This window comes from Clytia hemisphaerica, unplaced genomic scaffold (assembly GCF_902728285.1).
Source record: "Clytia hemisphaerica strain Z4C2 unplaced genomic scaffold, Clytia hemisphaerica genome assembly, whole genome shotgun sequence".
Lineage (NCBI taxonomy): Eukaryota > Metazoa > Cnidaria > Hydrozoa > Leptothecata > Clytiidae > Clytia > Clytia hemisphaerica.
In genome coordinates this window covers 160,315-185,170 of record NW_027104034.1, presented here as the reverse complement: position 1 = coordinate 185,170, position 24,856 = coordinate 160,315, and the positions used below count along the sequence as shown (strand labels likewise).

Genomic DNA, 24,856 nt, shown 5'->3' with positions numbered 1-24,856 from the left:
AAGAAGACCAATAATTATTTTGCAAACGAAATAAAGTGGATGGCCTACCCCTCAGGTTACCATCTCTTTATATAAATAATAAACTCAATTAAACGGGTGTATGATACAACTTTCTTGGAGTAATAATTGATGAGTCTCTAAACTGGAATAAACATATAAAGCATCGAAAATAAAATCTCTAAAAATATAGGTATCTTATATAAAAGCTAAACAGGTACTAGACATAGATTCCTTAAAAAAACTATACTTTGCTTTCATTCATAGCTACCTTAACTATTGCAACATAATATGGGGTAGTACTTTTAAAACTAGTCTTAAAAAACTCTATAGTAAACAAAAACATGCATTGCGCAGTACCTATGTCTAACTCGAGATATTGAGCTTCCGAAAGCGAAAAAACTGGACAAAACAGCTGTTTCTGGCTGTTAAACACTGAAAAACACTGTTTTTAAGGATTAATAACTCGAGTTAGGTGAAAAAATCACCTATACTCGCAATATATCTCTAATCTTAATTTTTTGAGAGCTTTCCAAAAATATACAACAGGTCTCTGTTTTCTCAAGCTAAAATTTTTGTTAATTTTTCACCCTATGATTTTTGCCTGAGACCGTCGTATTTGTCCGAAAATCACACCAAAGTGTCCGAAAATAAATTGGCACCCAAGTTATTTTGATTCCCCTACCCCTTAGCTTTCCAAAAATGTATAACAAGTGCTTTGACTAAAAAAATCGAGCGATTTTACAAATTTCCCCCTACTATTATGTTTGGTGTAAACAAATTTGCTCCGATTATAGTCATCGTTTCAAAGAATTGGGCGCACTTAATATTTATCAATTAAATATCTTGCTAACAATTTCTTTTATGGGTAGTGTCAAAACCAAGACTTGCCCAAAAGTGTTTTTAACCCAATTCCCGACAATATTACACAAATATCAAACAAGATATTCAAATAATGCTTTTAAAATACAGGACGCGAATTAGCCGTAAAAAGGTTTGCAATCAAATACCGGGGTCCATTCATGTGGAATAATGTTCTTAGCAAAGAACTCAAAAAATCCTGCACAGAAAAATCTAAATTATGTTTCAATAAATCAACTAAATAAAATATATATAATGAATCTTGACATTGAGAAATATTTTTAATAGTATCGTAAAAACTCGAAATGTCTCTTTGTTAATAATTTTATCTTCTACTTCTTTCTCTTTTTATTATTATATAAACTATATTACATTTATACTTTTTTTCACTACTTAGTCTGTAAATAAACAAACTTCGCTTCAAGGGGTTAGGTGAAAAGACAGTAATGTCTTCTTTTTACTCCTGCGAATGTTTTTTAGTTTAGGAAAGATTTTTACTTTATCATGGGTCCATTTGTTTCATCACCATTTATGCCACTTATGCCACTTATGCCACCTTTTTCCCATTTGTTTCATCAAAATGTGTTCAAAAGTGTTAAAAAATACTTACATTTTTACCACCTTAATTTACATTGGTCATTTGTGTTCTTTGTGTCAAAAGTGGAAGTTTGCCAAGCTTTTCCAAGCAAAAAGAAATTCGCATTTGTTTCTGCATTCTGGGTCAAAAGTGGAAGAATGTTATTGTAAATGGCGGCAATAATCGAATGCATAATTACGATGCGTTTCACTTTCGTTTTCTTGTTAGTTTGTTTATCAGTCAGAGAAAGGTCCCATTCCGAAGAGTTAAAAAATGATGTAATGGTTACTAAAGAAGACATGTGATTGGTCAATACTTGTGACAAAGCGAGCGTATGATATCGCGGACTAGAAAAAAGGAGGGAAAGCGATACGAGAAAATGGCTGAGAAAATTTTTACTTTGTCATGTTATGTTTGTCAGTTGTTTTATATATCAAGAGAAAATAATATTAGGTGGTTAATTTCATGTACATGGTTGGGGAATTCACACACATAAATTTGCCAATCACACTGCAGCACCAGGAGGTTTATAGGCTTTTCTAGCGGATACTAGCAGGCGCTCGATTTACCTGCAACAAACTAATCAAATTCAGTTTTGATCATCGTGCTTGTGAAGATAGGTCTATATAGCACCCTCTGTTCGTCTTTCAAGGAAGCACTGACTTGGTTGCGCATGTACCGTAACTTGGTCTAATGTCGACACCCCTCCTCTAATTCCGACACACTTTTTATCGGCTGAAATTGATAGATAGAGGTTAAAACTGTTTTTCTTTGCTTAGTGGTCAGAGAGGAATAATGCTTTTTTAATCAGTGATTCAAGCTTTCATATTATTCCTGTCTCTAAAGAAGGGCGGCGGAATTAGACGAGGGATGTCGATTATAGGGTATCTTCTTCTTATCTGGACAAGTATATACCGTGAGACTGGGTAACTTGCATCAGTGGAGGCTAACATCCAGAAGATCTCAATCGAATGGAATCAACGATCGAACTGGGCGAACCAAATCAAACGCAATCGACCGATTGAAATTGTCGATCGCAATCGAATCTCAATTGTCAATCGAACGTCAAAAATTCTGGGTAATATTCGATTGGTTCGATTGTTATTCGACTGGTTCGATCGTCGATTCCGTTCGATTGAGATCGTCTGGCTTTATTCTTGCAGCTTCCCAACAACCAAGCTCTCAAACATCACAAGCCAAATGAAATTACTTTCGATTTCCCGTAGAAATTATGCGATGAACAATCCGGGGGTCAATGAATCCGACGATCCAACGCAATCAAACATCAATCAAACGCAATCGAATATCAATCAAATCTGAAAATTGCGGTAATATTCAATTGAGATTCGATTGCGTTCGACAATCGAATTTCAATCGGTCAATTGCATTCGATTTGGTTCGACTGGTTCGATCGCCGATTCCGTTCGATTGAGATCGTCTGGTAACATGCATAGCCCTCAAATGAATGACCTGTCTGGTCTTTAAAATACAAAGTTAAATCAAAACAAAAATGGTAGAAAAGAGCTGCGAGCGAAGCTGCATAGTTCATTTGTTTTGAAATTTTGCTGCTTTGATTGGTCAGTCATTTGAGGGCTATGCATGTTAGCCTCCACGGATGCAAGCTACCGTCAACTGCTCTACTAACTTGGGATGGTTGGTTGGGGACTGGTTGATATCTGGTCTATATTTTCACTTACTGTTAAATCTCTTTGACAACAAATTTTTTTTCGTGTATTTTTTAATACGCCGTTCATTAAGCCAGACGTCCGCGCTCGATAGGATCGATCATCGGAACAGCTCGATGACTGATTGATATGTGATTGATGGATTACTTAACGATCTGGATAGGAGATCGATGGAAGATTCAGCCATTAAAAAGTCTTGAGTATCGATCCTTCGTTGATCCATTATTGAGCTAGTATTCCAATCGATCATTAATCGAGTATGATTCGATAGGGTCGATAAGAGCGATAAAAGATCGATGATAGATCGATAAATAATCGATAACTAATCATAAGCTTAAAGAAATCTTGAGTATCGATCCTCTATCGATCTCCTATCCCGATCGTTAAGTAATCCATCAATCACATATCGATCCGTCATCTAGCCGTTCCGATGATCGATCCTATTGAGCGCGGACGTCTGGATTAAGTCAAATCAAATGACTTTGGAGGTTCGGTGAAATGGTGACCAAATTGCCGTCCCATGTTTTGTCAGATAGTCCCCAGTTAGAGCAGTTGACGGTACCCGATCTCAGGGTAGGTGGTTTGACTGGACTATATTATAATGGGAAAGATCCAATCAATTTTTGGATAGGTCTGGCAGATTAACCAGGATTTGGGAAGGGTGGGATAATTGATCTGAAAATTCCATTGTGGAATCACAATATTCCATTGTGTTTGATTGCGTTCAATTGATTCTTTGGATCAGCTGGGTATTGACACAGGGTCTAGAGGTGATTCTGTAGGTGATATCAAATGGTCCATGGGTTAGGGTGCTCACAATCCTAGGTCCCCATTGTAGTACACAGTCCAAAAAGAGTGTGATATAATGTACCCCTTCCTCTATAATGCGCTGTATAATTAAACAAAAAAAGCACATTTCTTACAAAATACGTTACCTCACAATCCCATACGACCATTCTAGGAAAACTTTAATTACAATCAGAGATTGTCTGTGCCCAATTCAACTGCCTCTTAGGTCTGCTTAGGTTGCTATTACATGGTCTATGGGTTGTGGGGCTCCTTAGGTCCCAACCCAAAAAAGTTGTGAGGTAATGTACTCTTTCCTTTGGAATGGGCCTAAGCAGGGTCTGGATGGGTTATAGCAGAGTCTGGATGGGTTATAGCAGGGTCTGGATGGATTATAGCAGGGTCTGGATGAATAGAGCCTGGATAAACCTGAGTTTAATGATCAACAGGGCCTGGTTTGTATAATTCCAAAGGGTTGTTGCATTGGTAGGGTCTGAAAAGATCTCCATTATTATTGTTATTAATATTATTAAAATTTATTTAGTAAAGAAGATCAGTCTACACACAATCTATTACAAATATATACAAATCATACATATAATGCAGTGCCTGGCACTAATGTGTACCTACTCTGACCTACTGTGTAAAAAACAACTAAAAAGTAAAAATGCTCCAAATGAATAAGATTTGAGGTTTTAGAGACTGAAAGATGCTAAGATTAGATTGATTGAATAGTTGAGCTAAGGTTAATTCAAAGAGCTAACAATGTGAATCGCAAAAAAAAAAAAAAAAATATATTATAAATCTAATTTTGAATTTAAAAACTATGATAAAAAAGTGGGATATAATAATTATATAAATAGGGTCAAAGTATAAGACTAAAAACCATCAGGGTCACAATCAATAAAATCAACTTGGTTTAAAAATAGATTGACAGGATCTGGATAAATTGACAGAGATATATTGGGTTATGGATCCCGACAGGATGATATAGACAGGACTGAATCACGTTTGGCAAGGTCTCGATGAATCAGCATGTTTGGACAGATCACTAGGGTCTGGATGGATCTAAGTTAGGATCTGGGTTAGATCAGTAGGATATAGACAGATTATTGGGCAAATGGGTAGGATTTAGACAGGTCTGGATAGATTTGACACTGTCTGGACAGATCAGCAGATTTGGATTGATTAGCAGGTTTTGTACAATCAGCTGGGGGGTTTAAATAGATCAGCAGGACCTGGATGGATTGACAGGGTCTGAATAGATGGTTAGGGCTTGTACAGATGGGTAGGATCTTGAATTTGCAGGGTCTGTACAGATAGGGTATATTTTCAAAAAATAAAAGTGGTGACAACTGATGGTTCAGGTCCTAGGGACCGTTCAAATTTGTCAATTTGAATCAAATAAGCTTTCAAATACTTCTTAAAATGATGGCTAACTAAGGTGTAAAATTTCAATCCTGTAGCATTTATTGTTTTGGCTAGAGCCTATCACATATGGAACACTTTATCCATTTGTTGCATTGTTGTCAGTCAGATTAGTTATCTCAATTGAGAAGATTCAACAAAATATAAGTAAGTATTTTTTGACGTGTACTGGTTTTTTTATACCAACTAAATTTTGAGTTTGGGCACCACCTGAGTAAATACTCAAATCGCAACCTTTGCAACAAAAATGGGAGGTGGTCAAATAATTTTTTTTTTATTAAGAGCTGAAGGAAAACCTGTAAGTATCAATTTGTCAATCTTTTTGTATAATAAAGAAACTATCCTGGTAAAGGATTTTTTAAAACAATAATTTAAAATTTATTTGAAATATCTAACATTAAATCTGGATCATAAGTAGCTCATTGATTCTTCAGTGCGTGATTGTCCCATACGTGACAGGTGTGTTTCCAGAGACTCAGGAAAAATATAAAAGCCTTTGATGATTCAATTTTATACCAAAGTATTCCAGGAGGTGCCTAATAAACGTTCTTTCCCTATTTTTTAATTTGTTTAGGACTTTATTAGGAATCCTCCGATAAATAAATTTTTCTGAAAAGTACCAAAGTATAAAAGATGAGGCCATGAAAATTGAACCTTATTCGTGTGGATATTTTGGATTTTGAGATATTATTTGAACACATTTTTTTCAAATCTGTCACCACGCTTGTTTGTAAATATACCATGGGTAGGATTTAGACATGGACCCAGCTGGGTTTGAATAGGTTGGATATGGGTATGCAATACAGATTGACAGAGTCTGCAATTTAAATAAGTTTTTTCTCTTTATGCCTTTGCTGAGGTTATGAGTACGAACGGATGCGAAAATCAATTTGTCCCCCGACTTTTCAAGGGTCGTAGGCGAAGCACCGGACTCTGCAAGGCTTTGCCTATTGCAAGACCATATCTCCTGGCAAACAGATTCCATGGTCGACGAATAGTTAACAAGAAAAGAGTTTAAGGTGCCTTTAAAGGATAAAAAATGAAACTTTTTATTAGCAGATGAAAAAAGGTCAAAGGATCCAAGATTATAAAATGAAATGAAAACTATTATTAATCCAGTAGTAAATAGCAGATGAAAAAGATATAAAAGTTGAACAAAATTCAAAGATCAGCCAGCTCCCAGATCTTTCACATCATACAGAGTCCTTTCCTTAGGTCCAAGTTTCATACCATGTATAATATAATCCAAATTTTAGAATTTCCACTAAGGAGTCCATATTGAGGATCAGGATTGAGTCTAGAATAAAATGACCATGGTATGTAAAGGAAACCTGTCATTTGCCATGTGTCAAGTGGTCAATCATAATAAAAGAATTTAGTTCAACTATGGGTCTCCTTCTAGTCTGCTCTAAATGATTTTAGTTTAATGGCTAGCTTGTGTAAACACAAATTTTCCAAGTTCAAATTTCTCACTTTAATTTGGGATTTCTAGAATTTGGATTGAGCTGGACTGAGTGAACTTCTGAATCAGTAGAATGTGAACTTGTTGTTAGGGTTGATGTATACAGCAAATGTGTAACTGTGAAAATTGGCAGACTTTGGGCTAATCAGAAGAGTGTAAATGGTCTGCATGGAGAATGGAGCTGGGCGTGAATTTTGACATTTTTCCCTCTCTCAAAGAATATCAAACCACAAATTCTCAAATTTGTGCATTTTTGTGTTGCCAAAAATCAAAGTAGCTGAACTGACTAATTATTTTATATACTTCCAAATTCATTGAAAGAGACTCTCGAGAGAGATATCGAGGAGAATATAACTTTTTTAACACTTTTACCATCCTCAATTTCCCTCAATTTATTTTCACAATAATTTGGAATAAATAAATAAATAATAAAAAATTCAGACTCTGATAGTGCATGTTATTACAAGGATAATTTTATCAGTTAATAAGTTGATATACTTTGAGCTAGATAGCGATTTTATGCGCATTGAAAAGATTATCGTGAGTGGGATATTATCAACAAAAAAAATTCAAAATGGAGATGAAAAATGAAAAAGAAAAAAAACCAACTCCTGGTAGAATTGTGATATAATCACCATTTTTACAGGGGATTCTTGAATCTTACAACATATCATTACTGTGAAAAAAACTTTTCAAAAATATTTATTCAGTCAAAAGATATTGCACAAAGCTCATCACTGATTGACTCTGAAAAAACACCAAAAAACAGCGAAAGACAGCCTTTTTTACACTTAACTAGCTGAAGACTTTGTGTCATAATTTTTTAATTGAATAAGTATTTTTGAAATATACTTTAATATGACAATTATATGACATGTATTTTTAAGTGTAAATGATTAATTTGATCAAGTAAAATGAGATCAGGAAAATACAAGTTAGGCGGTCCAATTGTAAGTAATTTGTTTGCTTTTTTGATAGAGAAGAAGTCAAGTGATTCTCAGATTACAAGCTAAAGTTTCAAATCTAGAAATTCTTGCTCTGACAAACATTGATATTATAAATATTGGCGTTTATTGAATCAGATATCTTACCAACAAAGCATACATAGTTTTTTGTAAAGAATTCTTTTTCAAGAGTCACAAGGCTCAATATCGAGAAATTTTTAAGAGTTTTTCAAGAATAACACTGAACCTCAAATTTTGGCCGAAGAGGGTTCTTCTCAGACAACTTCTATGTTATTGAATGGTTGTGAAGAAGTAAATTGCACAGGGAAAAAATCTAAATTTTTGAGACGAATTTTCGTGGCATATTCAAGTAAAATCATCTTTTAATATCTTCAAAACTTAAAAGTCACTTAAGTTCGGGAAAAATTAAGAATTGCGACGCTCATTGTGTATTATTTTCTGTATCTTTTTAGGTAAAAAAGAGGTTTGAATTCTGGTCATTGCCGCGTACTCTCGTGTAGATTCTACCACAAATGGATTAAAGATTTAAAAGGACACCTCGGGCGCGCTCATAATATGACGTTGGTATCTCATAAAAAATTACCTCCGTCTCAGCTCAGTAGTGTCGTACAGAAAAATAAGGGTAAATATCATATGAAAAGTAGGAAAATTGAGCTATGTAGCCTAAAGGGGTGTATACACTATATGCAACCTCAAACGGATCTTACCCGACATTTAAAAAACTGTCACGCTGGTATGACGAAGAGGGAATATTATGCTAAAAGGTACTATCAAATTAAGTTTATGAACGTCTGACCATCTCGTTTCTTTTTAATCGGCCTATGAACCCTATGAAGGCAAAAGTGGGCGGGGTATGAGGTAAAAGGGGTGACCTGATCTTTCATGGGGGCTGCAGGATTTTAAGATTTTATTTTTTTAAACTGGTCACAATCCATTTTACCTTCAGTATTTAGATATTTGCCATTTGTATTTTTATTTTATATTTTTAATTCATTATAAGCCATAGTGTCTAGGTATTTAGTACCTCATAATGTATACATGTTTTTTCTTTTATAAGCATAACGTTTATAAGCATATGCAGGCTCAGTTTTTGGTACCTAAACAATGGCTCTATTGTTTGAGAACAATAGAATGCTAAGCATAATGCGAGCCTGATGTAGGGGCAGTCACTTGCTTCTTAAAAAAAAAAACATGTATTTGAATAAATGAGAAAGATTTTTAAGCATTCATTGAACTTTAATGTATGACAACAGCCTTTGATGGTTAAAGCCGAGAAAGTCTGGGGGGGGGGCTATCATGAATCGAATTTTCTGGAGGGCGCTAAGTGAAAAGGGGGAGCTGAATTTTCTGGGGAATTTGTTTATAACTCGTTTAAAATCTTTAAGCATCGTTATTCATTTGTCTTGTTTAGCAAACCAGATGTATGCATAGAAGACCAACCGTTTTCAAGCTGCTCACAAAGCCAATCATTGGGTCCAGCCGTAACTGAGTTAGATATATTTGGAAAAGGTATGACAATTCGATCTTTAATGATTGGCACACAAAAACTTATGCTGAAATAAACTGGGCAGAACTCGTAGACTAGAAAAATAGTCGTTAAAATCAGGTCCCAATACGACAAAATTCAAGCTCAAAAAGAAAAAGAATTGTATACCCTGGACTAGTCTCGTCTTCTTCTTAGTTTTTGGCTAAATTTCAGGCCAAATTCTTATAGAAATTCAAATTCTCGTCGTGTAAAACCGTGTATTGAAATACTTAAATCATTTCAGAGTGTAACACCGACATATCACTCTGAGGAATTCTTTTGAAGCCTGAAAAAATCCTATTTTTTTCCAGAAATGTTTTTCCTTTATTGATTATAGATGCTAGCGATAGCGAGAAAGTGAATCAAAATCTCACAAGTGATGAAGAAAGCGATGGCGAAAGAAGTGTTCTCGACTCTGATGTATCACTTTCTTCGCCTTTTTATCCTGGAATCATTAGTCCAAGTCCTAAAAAAGGTTTGTTAAATATTCCGCTTCTGTATTCTTTCACTTCAACGTAGAATGCATTAGGCGTACAAGCTATCGCGAGCAGAAAGAAAGTTTTGCGAGGTCGAAATTTATGACATTTACTTTCGCGAAAAAGGCCAATTTGTGAAAATCGCGAAAGTTTCTGCTCGCGAAAGTTTGTATAATTAAAGCTGATTAAAGTAAAACCTTTGGTTGCTTTTCTCGAACATAAATGATAGATAGCATAAATAGGTCTCACTCTATTTTGATTTGCTTGATGTGATTAATGCCAATGATGTATCCTTTTCCTACCGATATTTTAAAAACATACGTGTACGTACAAAAAAAGTTTCAAAATGATACATGTTAGATTTAGATTTAATATTTTAAACCATATCAATACTACAAGTTTGGTGTTATGTGTCGACACATAACATCAATGATGTAAAACAAAGTACTTATTTTTTTTCTAAAATGCAGGCCTCCCTGTTATGTGATGTTATTAGACCCTGTTATTAGACCCTCCCCAACAACAAACACTAAAAGAGTATCAAACGTACTCTCTTTTTCCGTTGTTTCAAGGAAGCTGACTTTTGTAATCTTTATTTTTTCATTCGACAGATCTGGATATCACACGAGTTCGAAGAGTCATACTACCGGAATTATGATAAAGAGTTTTATATACACAAACATTTTATATCTTTACGAAAAAGAAACAATTTCTGAAATAACACGCTGTTAGTCTCTTTAAAACTTTTGATCATGGTGTAATTTATTTTCATAATTGTGTACATCACGTCGATCCATTTTGGGGGCTATTTTGCGGTTTTTCGTATATTTTTATGGATTCTTTTTCTATTGTTTTTGTAAGAGATTTCTTGAGATTTATTTGGATGGTTTACACCATGTTCAATAGTATCTGATTGTTTTCCTTTAGCCTCCGAAATTAATCGGTTAAATTTTATCCAAAGCTGTACAGTAGACTCCCATTTGTTCGAACCTGCACTTATTCAAAATTTTCGGTTATTCGTAGTCAGGTCTCTTTCCCCTTGGATTTCCTTACTCGACTCAGGCAAAAACTCTCTGAGGTATTCGAAATTTGGTTATTTGAATTTTCAATTCTTCAAAGTGGTTTCTAGTCCCCGTTGGACCAGATCTAGGCTAAATTCCCCTCAGTTATTCGAAGAAATCGTCTACAAAAAAACATATTTGCACGTCTCCGTGCAAAAGCACATTTGATTTAAACTTTCGTGATTTCAGTCCTCCTCCGAAATTTGATAACTGGCGTGCTATCATTCTCCCCTAGACGCAAGACTATAATTAGCCAGTTGGGGAGAATCAATCCGAATTTTCTCGAAATAGCTCATACCCCTATCGGCCAAATGTTATCTAAGGCTGTAAATAATCCAGTTGAGGTAAATCAATCCGCATTTTTTTCGAAATAGTTCATACCCCTATGGGCCAAATGTTATCTAATCTAAGGCTGTAGTTAGCCAGTTGGGGAGAATCAAGCCGCATTATTTTGAGTTTTCGTTTTCTCGAAATGACTTATACCCCTATCGCTATCGGCCAAATGTTGTCTAAGGCTGTAGTTAGCCAGTTCGGGAGAATCAAGCCGCATTATTTTGAGTTTTCGTTTTCTATCGAAATGACTTATACCCCTATCGGCCAAATGTTATCTAAGGCTGTAGTTAGCCAGTTGGGGTAAATCAATCCGTATTTTTTTTGAGTTTTCATTTTTTCGAAATAGTTCATACCCCTATGGGCCAAATGTTATCTAAAGCTGTAGTAAGCCAGTTGGGGAGAATCAAGCCGCATTTTTTTTGAGTTTTCATTTTTTCGAAATAGTTCATACCCCTATGGGCCAAATGTTATCTAAAGCTGTAGTAATCCAGTTGGGGAGAATCAATCCGCATTTTTTTTGAGTTTTCATTTTTTCGAAATGACTCATACCCCTATCAGCCAAATGTTATCTAAGGCTGTAGTAAGCCAGTTGGGGAGAATCAAGCGGCATTATTTTGAGTTTTCATTTTTTCGAAATGGTTCATACCCCTATCAGCCAAATGTTATCTAAGGCTGTAGTAAGCCAGTTGGGGAGAATCAAGCCGCATTTTTTTTGAGTTTTCGTTTTCTCGAAATGACTTATACCCCTATCGGCCAAATGTTATCTAAGGCTGTAGTTAGCCAGTTGGGGTAAATCAATCCGCATTTTTTTTGAGTTTTCATTTTTTCGAAATGGTTCATACCCCTATCAGCCAAATGTTATCTAAGGCTGTAGTAATCCAGTTGGGGAGAATCAATCCGCATTTTTTTTGAGTTTTCATTTTTTCGAAATGACTCATACCCCTATCGGCCAAATGTTATCTAAGGCTGTAGTAAGCCAGTTGGGGAGAATCAAGCCGCATTATTTTGAGTTTTCGTTTTCTCGAAATGACTTATACCCCTATGGGCCAAATGTTATCAAATGTTATCTAAAGCTGTAGTAATCCAGTTGGGGAGAATCAATCCGCATTTTTTTTGAGTTTTCATTTTTTCGAAATGACTCATACCCCTATCGGCCAAATGTTATCTAAGGCTGTAGTAAGCCAGTTGGGGAGAATCAAGCCGCATTATTTTGAGTTTTCGTTTTCTCGAAATGACTTCTTATACCCCTATCGGCCAAATGTTATCTAAGGCTGTAGTAGTAGCCAGTTGGGGTAAATCAATCCGCATTTTTTTTGAGTTTTCATTTTTTCGAAATGGTTCATACCCCTATCAGCCAAATGTTATCTAAGGCTGTAGTAAGCCAGTTGGGGAGAATCAAGCCGCATTTTTTTTGAGTTTTCGTTTTCTCGAAATGACTTATACCCCTATCGGCCAAATGTTATCTAAGGCTGTAGTAAGCCAGTTGGGAGAAATCAAGCCGCATTTTTTTGAGTTTTCGTTTTCTCGAAATGACTTATACCCCTATCGGCCAAATGTTATCTAAGGCTGTAGTAAGCCAGTTGGGGAGAATCAAGCCGCATTATTTTGAGTTTTCGTTTTCTCGAAATGACTTATACCCCTATCGGCCAAATGTTATCTAAGGCTGTGTAGTAAGCCAGTTGGGGAGAATCAAGCCGCATTATTTTGAGTTTTCGTTTTCTCGAAATGACTTATACCCCTATCGGCCAAATGTTATCTAAGGCTGTAGTTAGCCAGTTGGGGTAAATCAATCCGCATTTTTTTTGAGTTTTCATTTTTTCGAAATAGTTCATACCCCTATTGGCCAAATGTTATCTAAAGCTGTAGTAATCCAGTTGGGGAGAATCAATCCGCATTTTTTTGAGTTTTCATTTTTTCGAAATAGTTCATACCCCTATCGGCCAAATGTTATCTAAGGCTGTAGTAAGCCAGTTGGGGAGAATCAAGTCGCATTTTTTTTTGAGTTTTCGTTTTCTCGAAATGACTTAATACCCCTATGGGCCAAATGTTATCAAGGCTGTAGTTAGCCAGTTGGGGAGAATCAAGCCGCATTTTTTTGAGTTTTCGTTTTCTCGAAATAGTTCATACCCCTATGGGCCAAATGTTATCTAAAGCTGTAGTAATCCAGTTGGGGAGAATCAGTAAAATTTACCCTCAATATCCCTGGATACGAGTCTACCAGTGTTAAACAAAGTCACTTCAATTAAAGACAACTAATTTTTATTTTTCTTTATTTACATGTTCAGGCTAAAAGAGTAAAATATAGAGTAACTGTCATTACTTCGACAGTTTACCTAATGACTCGGTTAGCCTGAAAATGGTAATCTTTACAAGGATCTTCATGTTCCCGACACAACATAGACAAAATATTAATTTTGACAATTATAGATAAGATAAAAATATCATCATGAAAATTTAGGAGCTGCGAAATAAACTAATTTGATATATTGATGTCTATGACGAAATAATAAATGTACAGAGAAGAAAATGACGCATAGGATAAACTATAAGAACGAAACCAAACATCTCGGGTGCAACGAAATGACAAAAAAAAACGCAAGACGCGAAAATAAACAATACTCCACAAAGAAGAAATTTAAGTTGAAATAGAATAAAACTGTTGGCAAATCCCTTGTACAGAAAACGCTCTAAGCGTTAAAATAACGATTTCAAAATAGAACTTCGGATAAGTAAGTATATAAGTAAATATTAAATACAACGGTTGATAAATAGCCTGCATTCCCTCCCTTCACGATTCAGCCAAAGTTTTACATGAAAGTACTTTACAAAACTGAATTTCTGAATATCGGAATAAGCACCTTTTTGTAAAGCCTCAACACAGAAGAAAACAAAGATTTAAGCGAAGGAGAGAATAGAGGGAATAGCTCAAGCATTCGTTTTTAAACAATTACAAACTATCAAAAATAAACTACTTTGAACCAGCCAGGGCAACACGTAATTTGTTCTTTCTTAAAACTTGTTTTTTTTTTTTGGTGTTCCAAATGTCTATGAAAAATTTAACGTAAAATACGAAGTGTTCCTGCGACATGTGCTTGCACGAGGCTTTCACGCATTGCAGGAAACTATTAAATTGTTCGCATATACTTGTGTTGTACGTCATGCCAATCAAAGATTTGGTGCTGTACATAGGCGAACAATTATGACCATATCTGTGGAATAGATCGTGAAAAAATCTTGTGTTTGAGAAGTAGCCCGATTCACGATTCAGTGAGTACTCCTCAAAACCACAAGCAAAATCATAGAATAAACCTTCAGGAGCTGTCTCCAAAAACTGAAATAGGGAGCAGGCCGCATCCTTTCTGCCTTCACTGCCGTTCACAATATGCCCTCCGTAACAAAAACCATGTGCTGGGCAAAACCACAGAAAAAGAAAGGAGGTGCCTCGTGGAGCAACGATGGGATATCTTTTGCTGCAGCTTGACGTTGTCGGCTCGTCGTCGTGGATTTTGCCTTTTCCAATTTCGAAATTACGGTTTTTTCTAATCTGTGCTCCATCCTTTCTGAAGTAATAAAAGCGTCCTGATTTTGAGGGATCGTTCGGTATGACTTCACAGGGTGGAATATCGGGTTCTGGAACCGAACGAACTCTTTCCAAAAGGTATTCGATAAGGGACAAAACGTCAGAGTCGAGGAATCTATCATTGAAGGCAGCGAGAAGATTGCTTAGAGCAATGTTGAACTTTTGACACTCCCGCAACAAACCAGTTCGAGCATGCTTCTCCATTACCATAGTTTCCATAATGGGAACCAGTTGCTTCGGTAAAAAGGCTCTCACAGGTGCATCGAAACTCAACAAATGCATTACTCGTTTCGCAGCCTTGAGTTGAACAATACTCATCTGTTGGTTGATGTACCTCGAAAAGAATGGTTTTACTTTTTGCGGTAAAACACTCAACAGCTGCTTACGGCAATCAAGGTGCTCGAGGGGGGTTAATTTGTCCTCGGTTGAATTCGATGTCCAGGTTTTTAAATAGTTTCTCGAGTCCCGTATTGTTCTTAATCTATTTTTGTACTGCTCGTCCGATTCGTCTTTTGATTTCGGGGAAAAGGCTAGAAAACACCTATTGTTTCGCCTCGTTTCTGTTGGAAGGACTTGTCTGGACTCACATGCCTCGATTGGGTTGATGTCGATGTTTTGAGACAAGATACCGATTTTCGTGGCATCACATGCAAGAACTTGTGGAGACTCTCCACACCAATTGCACTGCCTGTTCAAGTCTCGTGGTTGATGACTTGCCCATGAAAAAAATAATTTTAAGAATGTTTTCGCTGACATGAAATATTTCGGCGACCGGTGGCGCTTGTAATTGTTGTCTATGCATTGGCGAAAACTAGCAAACGTAGTCTTGGAGGTGCACACCATGTCTATGTACTCCCAGCACAGTTCCTCGACAATACAGATTTGTTGGGAGATTCGGAAAATATTCTCGAACAATCCATCCCATCGTAGGCAGCATTTCCCAGTTGAACAGACCAATTTGAATAAATCGCAGTCGATAGTACGATCTCTGGTGTACAATGTTGTTTTTCCGTCTGGCACGTACACAAGCTGTCCTTCCGAATTTCTCATCCAAGGAACCTGTCAAAATATAAAAAGTAGAATGCAAAGTACACTTTATAAGCATGGGAACTCTATATCATCTCGGTCAGCGTGTCTTGTCGTGTGATTAACGAGTTAGTTAAAATAAAGTAAGACTCTCAGTTATAAAAACAGTCTAGTTTTGAAGCAGAATCATATTATTATGATTACTTTTCTTCTTGAAGTATGATTACCTCGCAAGCACATTGATCTGAGTCGCATCTCGGATGGAATTCTACAGGTTGATTGTTTAAAGCCATTAAGAAAAATTCTGTACGTTTGATTGTACTGGTAATCAAGTTTTCGTCAAAAGGGTCAGCATTTACGATTCGACCAAACTTCGAGTGAAATTTCCAAGTAAGTGTTTCTGGATCGAATCCGTCGATTACCTTTAAAAAGATTTTAAATTCAAACAGTTAACTTAAATAAAAACTTTTTTTGCATTTATGATAGAGTAAAAAACTGAATATAGATTTAAAACATACAGTAGAAAACGAAAAATTTTGAATAATGAATATGAAACTTAATCTTACTTTATTTTCTGAATTATCTGTTACATCGCCAGGAGTGTCGTCAAGGTGAAGAACAGCAAGAGCAGCATCAAAATCAGGATCAGTTACGTCATCTAACTGTTGTTCGTCATCAGTATCAGTATCAGTATCTAGTTGCGTCCGGAGAAGACGAAGAAGGCGGTGTTTATCCCAATTCTCATCGATGTAACTCTTAAACACTAACAGATGTGGGCACAACTTGTCAACTTCTTCCATGGTCCTGAGCTTGATCTTCTTGCTGTTCGCCAACGAGCACAAACCAGACATACACTTTACGTATACACGTTTGGAACGATTATCTGTGTATACGTGGATAAACTGATGTCCGACTGGCGATCTAACGGAGAATTTCTCAATGTCCATAACACTGTGCAAAGGAATTACGTCTTGGATCACAGATTTTAATCCATTGCTGATCTTTACTGATGCAACACTTTCGGTGTTAGAATTAGGCATCAGTTGAGGGGCACCATACCCGTGTTCGTTTTGTTGGACATAATCAATCGAAAACTATGAAGAAATGACACTGACTATTTAGTCAAATATTATGTTATTCAATACGATATATTACATTCCACTAGAAGTGATCATGATCAGATTGCGCGAGAAAACAAACTAAAATAATCCAATCAAAATTGAAATTTCATCATATAGTTCTTTACCTCCTCAATGATATCAGCAAAGACGCGAGCATGACAACACTTAATACCATCCCAGTCGCTGAAATTCACTGCCGAAGCTAAGGCTGCATGGGTTCCGCAAGAACATTCGAAATTGATGATTCCACCAGGACGGACAGTACGCGTAACGGCAACAAAATCATTAAACTGAAAATGGAATTGTATAAATCAATGTTTAAGGAGATATTCTTACCTGATTTTTCTCTTTAGAATAATAAACAAAAATTTAGGAATGACACGAACTAGACCAGCGGGTAAAACTTTTACCTCAAAAGAACCAGTATCAGAATCATAGTTATTCATAACTACCACTTGGCATTTGGCATTATGTTCACGCCACAAAATGATACCGTCGTTATAAAGATTCCTTTTGAACTCTTGATAAAGGGAACATTTGATCGTCATGGGCAGCTCGAAAGATTCCTCTGTTGCTCCTAATTGGTCCAGAATAGTCTCCCTGTTGACCCTTTTTCGTTGATAGGATGCCTGTAAATTGTAAACGTAGTATTAATATTACATTATATACTTGTATATAGTATACCCCTTTTCTATAAATAACGGACATTTACGAGCCTTTTTCCAAAACATTACCACCATGGGAGTAAACCACGGAAGTACGTGTTAGTAATTCTGCCATGAGAGACCGTGATAGCTGGCAGGCTAAAGTTGAATCTATTGCCTCGACCGCGGGGATGAATGGTGATGTCGCCGTCATATTGCGAACTTTGAGTCCTTTATAAAAATTTATTTTAATATATTTAATACAATTCGAGGTGAGGATTATTTTTTAAAAAGAAACTTGTCGCGAAAGAAAAACATACTTTTTTGTTTGTTTTTTTGAAAGACAATGGTTGAAGAAGTTTGTACTTCTCAGCCAATACCATTGTAACAATGCTTTTGATATTGATTAAGCCGTCTTCGACGTTTTCGTTTTCCATTTCTCCCAGTATCAAATTTCTTGGAGATCGACCATTTGGAACGAAGTACTGGTACAGTTTGACACCTCCAGAATCTGGTCGTACTACCCATTTGTGTAGGTTGGGACAAGAAGACAGGATTTCAAATTGATCTTTTAAGCTTAACTCATCCAAATCCCCAAATTTCTGTACCAAATCTTGGAGCTCACAGTAAGGTTTAAATGGACGGTTCAGCCTATAATCAGTGATTGCTGTGGACCATTGATTTATATTACCAAGACCATCCAGTTTGAAATATCTGAAGTAAAAGACAAAAGTTAAATCGTAGACTTTTATACCTGTTTTTATACAATAAAACAGCTGAAACAAACTGGAAATAGGACAAAGCTTTCTTTTTAGATTTTCTTTGTAGCTTTAAAAAGATCGAAAAACGAGCGATATTATGACACAGTATTAATCAATTTACCGTCAAATTTTGAATCGATGAAATATTCAATTTAATGGACTTACTGATGATTTTCATTGATATTGTCAAGCTCACCGGACTCATCAATCTTCCTTTTTCGTTTTTTGGTGTGTCGAGCCATTCGCTCACAAAAGACAACATAGCCTGGAGAAAAGCCTTGAAACGTATTTTTCAGAGATTGGTACGCACGATCAAAAGAATGCCGAATTGATCCTTTGTTTGAATTCACCAACTTCTCAAACATTTTGGCATTTTTGTCTGGTCCATGTCCTAAAGTAAAATATACAGGGGTTCCGAAATAAATATTTCGTTCAAGTCAATCCTAGCCTCCCTGACTGTTGAATCAATCTTTTTAAATATATGAACTAACCAGGTTTTAGTATGTTTGTGCTAAACTAAGTCTTCTGCCTTACCTTTGCTCGATTCAGATCTATGATGATTGAAAGCAAGAACATCCCAATCATTGTATATCCTCATGATATGCACTTTTGTGATATTGTGCGTTGAAATGATTTCTGAGAATAGGTCTTTACAATGTTTTGCGAAAAATCCTTTCAAAGTCCCAGTTTCGAAGCACCTGATTAAGTAAAGAAAAACAAAAACTACACAGTATATGTTGATGAAAAAGTTTCTATTCAATGGAACCTATTCTGAAATTTGCTCCTAGATACTCACCTCCAAACAGAATCAGTTAAAAAAGTTTTTATAAATATTTGAAATTTACCTCAGATACAAATTATTTTCCCCATTGACATCTAACACAAATGGCATGGCATACAAGATACATTCAGTGCAACGTGAATATGAGGAGAGAGACAGTAACACTTTTTCTGCTGCCATTAAATGTAGTTCATCTTTCCTTTCCTTTGTTTCCATGGACTTTTTCAATATAGCTTGCATTGTTGTTTCAATTGTTGCCGCTTCAGAACATTTTGCTATGATGAGGGCAGTGTGAGCCAACAATGCCTGAGTAGCCTGTGTACCTAATATATAAAAAAAGAAGGTTAACAATTGAAAAATAATGTTAATTCAAAGGAATTTCTGTTTGTATAGATTGATTGAAAGTCACCAATTTTACATTTATTTACCTGGGTCTGGAACATTTTCTTGCTGTGATACATCACTAACACCAGCAACAACACTCGTAGAAGGTTCTAAATAACAAATAAACAGACATTCAAACAGGTTGTTCTCTTTGTTATCAAACTTAAACTGTCAGTCAATGTCAGTCCTGTCCTTGTGAAGTATTTAAAAGTAATTATTATAAAATGCGAATAACAAGAAAAGTATACAATAAGAGTTTTTAATCATTCTAGTAAAAATGAAAATGATCATGAAAAAAACAAAGTAATAATCAATCTATTCTATTGAGCAACTCCCTGGTGGTTATATGTTGATCATTTCAGTCAGCTGTTCTGTCAATAAAAAGAAATAAAGATAATGTTAACCAAAAAATAATTCTAGAGTGTCCCATAAACAATCATCCCTTCTGCCTGAGAGAGAGAGAGAGAGACATGCGATTTCTCTCGCATTTTTCACCATTTGTCATTTGTCAACGAAATGTAAGTATTATCAACAAACATGATCAAATTAACATATTTTGTAACTCACAACAATAATTTATCAAAATTATACTTTCTCTCAAGAGTCAAAGAGGGTCAGAGGGGGTGATTGTTTCTGGGACACTCCATCAAATATGTCGTGTCTGTAAAATCTTGTTTGTCAGTGTGTCAAAAGTATGTACAGTGTATTAGACTTTGGAAAGAAAAGTAATACAAAAAACTATATATAATATATTAGTTTAATAAAAGAACAGATTGAAGCCTTTTTAAATGCATATTAATTATTGACTTATTGTAATAATCAATCATCATACCTTGGGATTCATTAATATTCATTTTTACTGTTTGACTGGTGCGACATTTCTAACTTTTCATTGCATAGATCTAAGAGAAAAATTTCAAATGCTTTTAGAATATGTACGTTGACCTTTCTTTATTCAGTCAAAATTATACCTACTGATACTTGGAACAACCATTTTAAACATTGGATTTAAAGATTTCTAGTCTTTTTACTTACTGTGGATCTCTCTTTCATACAAGTTTGCCAAAATTCGTGATAATAAAAATATAACTAAAGAAACTGAACCTAACTTTAAGCAAAACAAAATTGATTTGTAGTTCTACAGGCCTGATGACTTGAAATTTACAGTTAATAACATAACATTGAAGATCCCCTGTTGTAAATCTTACACATATTTGTTATTCTAAAGAATAGAAATACCTTGTAAGTATGAGTGTATTAAATTATTAAATTTCTAGCTCTTTAGAATATGTTTCCAACTTTGTGTCATGAAATGATAAAGGGTGATTTTAGATTCAGATAGAATTCAGGAATTTATTTTCGTAACTTTGTCAAACCTTATATTTTCAAAAACATATTTTTATATCATACCGGCCAAATACTGACCAAAGGGAGCCACTGACCTGAACAACTGAGGGGGAGGTGGAGATTTAAAAATTGAACCTGTAAGATAATATACTATACTGATTATTGACAAAAAATGGACAAAAGACTAAAAGTTTCTCACAAAAACTTGACCCTGTCAGAGCAAAGAAATTATATACAAAATTCTATGAATTGCTTAAAATTTTCTGAATTTTGACCCATAACTGAGATTTGCAGAGGTTGAATAATGGATTTGGCCTAAGTGCCCCCGGGATACAGACTCATTCACAGCCAAATCTGCCGATGGTATATCAGATTATAAAAAAAACAGTGAGGTATCTTGCCTATTACTGATCGCGCCAGACCAACCCATATCCAGACAATCTCAATCAAACGAAACCGCGTTCGAACCAGTTGAACCAAAGCGCATGCAATTGGATTGAAATTCGATTGTCGAATGCAATCAAATCTCAATTGAATATTACCGCAATTTCCAGATTCGATTGATATTCGATTGCGTACCATTGAGATTAAATTGCATTCGATTGAGATTAGATTGCCCGGTGCTATGGCGGTTTCATCATGGTTCCCGTTTTTTTGCTATGCTAACATTGAAGTGCTTCTTTTTTTGCACGAGAAAACATATGATTTTGAACCTGTTTGAACCGTGACCAAAGGATACTGTTATTGACATTGTTGTGTAATTGTTGTTTTTATAGTGGCTAGATGTAGCTAAATGGCTATTGTTAAATCATTAACTAGAAGATTGATCACACACCTCTAAAAGTCTCCTAACAAAAGTCCTTCTGTTCTGTTTGGACCAGACGGTACTAATCAAACGTTTGGTTGTAATCGAAGGTGGTCAGTGACCACCTATGTATCGATTTTATCTGTGATCGAATACTCACTCAACTCCAAATTATGCCCTTTTTCCCACCAGCTAAGGTTAAGAAAGTGATCGAAAACTCACAATTTTGTTGAAATTTTGGTGCTCAAAATTTGATTGCTAATTGATAAGTGGTCGTTCAATTACTTCGATAATCGAATTTATTGATTAGTACCGTCTGGTTTGGAGACCCCAAAATCATTCCACCTAAAAAACCATTCCATAATAAAGTAGCTGAATAGCTGAAGTTAAAAAATGCATTAACAGAAGGGAGGATACCAATGGAGACTGTCCTGCCCTTAGTCCTAGCGTTTAATTAGAGACATTTCTCCAATTTATTAGATCCAATGCATGAAACTATAGTACACTGAACGAACTTTCTAACACAGCGTTTAAAAAAAATTGTGTATTGGTATTGGGGCTGACTGGCTGGGCTGCGGCATTCAGCAGAAGGTAGGCTGCTGCCAGCCTCCCCCCGTCCTCCCTCCCCATGGCCATGCCGTGCTGCCTGCCCTTGCGCCTTGGTTGGCTTGGGAGAGTTTCCTTACTGCAATTTAATCTTTTACTCCAATAAAAGTAAATCAAAAAGACAATAGTGCACGAAGCATAAAAAGGAATCATCCCGCCACCAAGCCATTATCCAAAATAAAGAAGTCAGTCCACAACAGGAGCCTCCCTAACCCTTCTCAGCCAAATTCCTTACAGCCAGGCACATCCGTCCGCCATTTTGTGTGAGTTTCGCGGCATATTGTTTCACTTTCGATTTGATAAACTTTGGGCCAATCGGGTGCTTTCATTTCAAATATTACATCATCTTTTTACTCTTCGGAATAGGACCTTTCTTCCCTTTATTACAAATTATGCGGCTTTGACGAACTAGAGTCGCAAATGAATTTGATTTTAACAGTTTCATTGTTTCACGATGTGCTTGGGGAAAAGATGGCAAAGGGAAGAGGTAAGAAAAATGGCCCCAATATTAAGCAAAATTACGTTGTACTATTTTAGATCTTTTTATCATTGCAAATACTATGCTACAAAAAAAAAAAAAAAAAAAAAAAAAAAAAAAAAGGCGCGAAAACGCGTCCGAGAGGAGGGTTATTTCTAATCCATTCTCTACACTCTACTTGGCGGATGCGACGCTGGTTAACGGATAATTGATAATATATTTTCTGAAAACTAGACCTCTGACTCAGGGTAACCCACTATCTCGTTCCCATCGTATTATCAGCTTTTTGATGCTTACTGATAGCGCTAAAAATAATTCTCTGGCGTTCATTAGTAACGTAAATAGAGACTGGAATACACGGGGACGAGGTTTTGGGTACCTCCAATTTTGTACACCCAAGCAGCTTGCACCACTCTTTGATTCTACCAGATGTTGGTGCAACAATGCTTTCGTGAGTACTACCATTAGAATCATCGAAAAGCCAGGAAAAAGACTGTGTGTACGAGTTTTAGATAGCCCCCCCGCCCTCTTGCCTATGAATGAGAATATTCTCGGACAGTCTCTGTACCTTCATGCTCTGTAGGAGTTTTCAATCCCTTGAACCAACTTGGACATAAATTTCATGGGGCAAATTTCCTACCCTGGGTACCAGAGGCCATGTCTTCATCAGAGAAAATATTGACGATATTTATTCGAGTTGTGATACTCACGGTACAATTTTTCCGGGGGAAGATTCCTCTTCTCTACTTAAGTAGGCAAATTGCCTGCAATATTACGAGGGCATTCTAACTTCATCAAACGCCAAATCTCTTTTTTTGATCGATGAGCCCTGGAGGCCTCTGAATTTTTATCACCTGTATGAGAGACGATCGACGCGAGACGAAAAGAAGGCGCGGTAGCGCGGGGCGCAGGCAGGGCAGGGTGACGTTTTAAGGCCGCTGCGTGTGTCCAGGTCCGAGGTTCTGGAGCCGAAAACGGAGCCGGAAGTGTTTGCTAAAACGGGCAAATCAGAGTATCGACTGGGAGAAATCGGGATACGTCAACAAAAAGTCATTTGGGCAACCTCGTCCCCGTGTATCCCAGGCTTTATTAACGTTACTGATTGACGCCAGAGAATACCCTGGTGTTGGCTGATGCGAGTTCCCCCTCTCAGAGGGGGAACTTCTCAAAACAATACGTCATAAAAAAATCTGACGTTACAAAGTTACACTGCAATGCAATGGTTTCAAACCCAGGAACGAATGAAATCTGACGTTTTGTTTTTGAATTACGTAATCTTACGCGTTCGAAAACCAGCCAATGCCAGGGTATTATCTAGCGCTATCAGTAAGCATCAAAAAGCTGATAATGCGCAGGGAACGAGGTTGTCATTTGGGGTGGAGGAGTGGATGCTTTCTTTTTGAAATTTTGTCAGTTTGTCCATGCATGCAGTATTTCCGTTGCTCCTGTGTCACCCATTCTAGGATATTTCATCAGGTATGGATATAGTAGTATAATTTTGTACCTCTAGATATTGTAATTTTATTCATATCCTTTATCCTTTATGGTTTGCTGGCCACATTTTGTGAGAGGTGTTTTATATTTTTTGAAAAATTGGGCACACTTGACAGTCTAGACTTAAACTGGTATATCAAGATTACAGGATTTCGAGTACGGGTACGGGCCGATTTTACTTTCGTTTTGAGTGTTTTCATTTTTGATTTCAAGCCAACATCTTAGTAACAGGGTGCCCACCCATAGTTACAGGGGTTTGTGCAAAAAACTAAACATAGAAAATTTTCCAAATCCCCCATTTCAATTAATGCAATGAAAAATTAAACTTTTCTATGTTTCACTTTTTTGCACCTATTCTTCAAAATGAAAATATTTAAGATTTTAACTTCTTCTGTTATTCAATGATTTTTTACGGCACTTTGTTGACAATCTAACTCTCGCATAGAATTCCTGCTTTCTATCAGTGAATTGAAGATGAGAAAAAACCTAAGCCACGGATCACAGGTTGAAACAAATATATGAAGGGTGGGATTTTCCGCCAGTCGTGCAAGGCACTGAGAGGCTACTGTGGGTTCCAAAAAGAAGGGTTGTTTGAAATGCGGCAACCTCTATTGGTGGAATAAACAGCTGCGAAAGAGCACTGGGAAGCAATCAGTAGAAGAGACCACTTACG

General features: G+C 36.3%; 2 protein-coding genes across 4 annotated transcripts; one reads left to right on the top strand and one right to left on the bottom strand.

Moving 5' to 3' along the window:
* Positions 1–7,555: 7,555 nt before the first annotated feature.
* LOC136811739 (uncharacterized) lies at positions 7,556–10,485 on the top strand (the record flags this gene model as incomplete). Its single annotated transcript, XM_067068359.1, is given in 4 exon segments — positions 7,556–8,525; positions 9,173–9,270; positions 9,624–9,761; positions 10,374–10,485. Coding segments are annotated over 4 exon segments (492 nt in total). The 3' UTR covers positions 10,421–10,485.
* A 3,584-nt stretch (positions 10,486–14,069) lies between these two features.
* LOC136811738 (uncharacterized) lies at positions 14,070–20,374 on the bottom strand. 3 transcript variants are annotated; one of them, XM_067068357.1, is made up of 11 exons: positions 20,286–20,357; positions 19,498–19,824; positions 19,134–19,392; positions 18,823–18,986; positions 18,454–18,679; positions 17,848–18,241; positions 17,294–17,512; positions 17,009–17,173; positions 16,329–16,856; positions 15,990–16,184; positions 14,070–15,795 (listed from the first exon to the last, which is right to left on the bottom strand). In XM_067068357.1, exons 3-11 carry the CDS (start codon positions 19,307–19,309, stop codon positions 14,125–14,127), a joined length of 3,738 nt encoding a protein of 1,245 aa, XP_066924458.1. In that variant the 5' UTR covers positions 19,310–19,392; positions 19,498–19,824; positions 20,286–20,357; the 3' UTR covers positions 14,070–14,124. The 3 variants fall into 3 exon arrangements, with proteins under 3 accessions (XP_066924458.1, XP_066924457.1, XP_066924459.1); XM_067068356.1 differs by having other exon boundaries at positions 14,071–15,795; positions 19,498–19,563; positions 20,286–20,374; XM_067068358.1 differs by having other exon boundaries at positions 14,071–15,795; positions 19,498–19,819.
* Between the last annotated feature and the right edge of the window lie 4,482 nt (positions 20,375–24,856).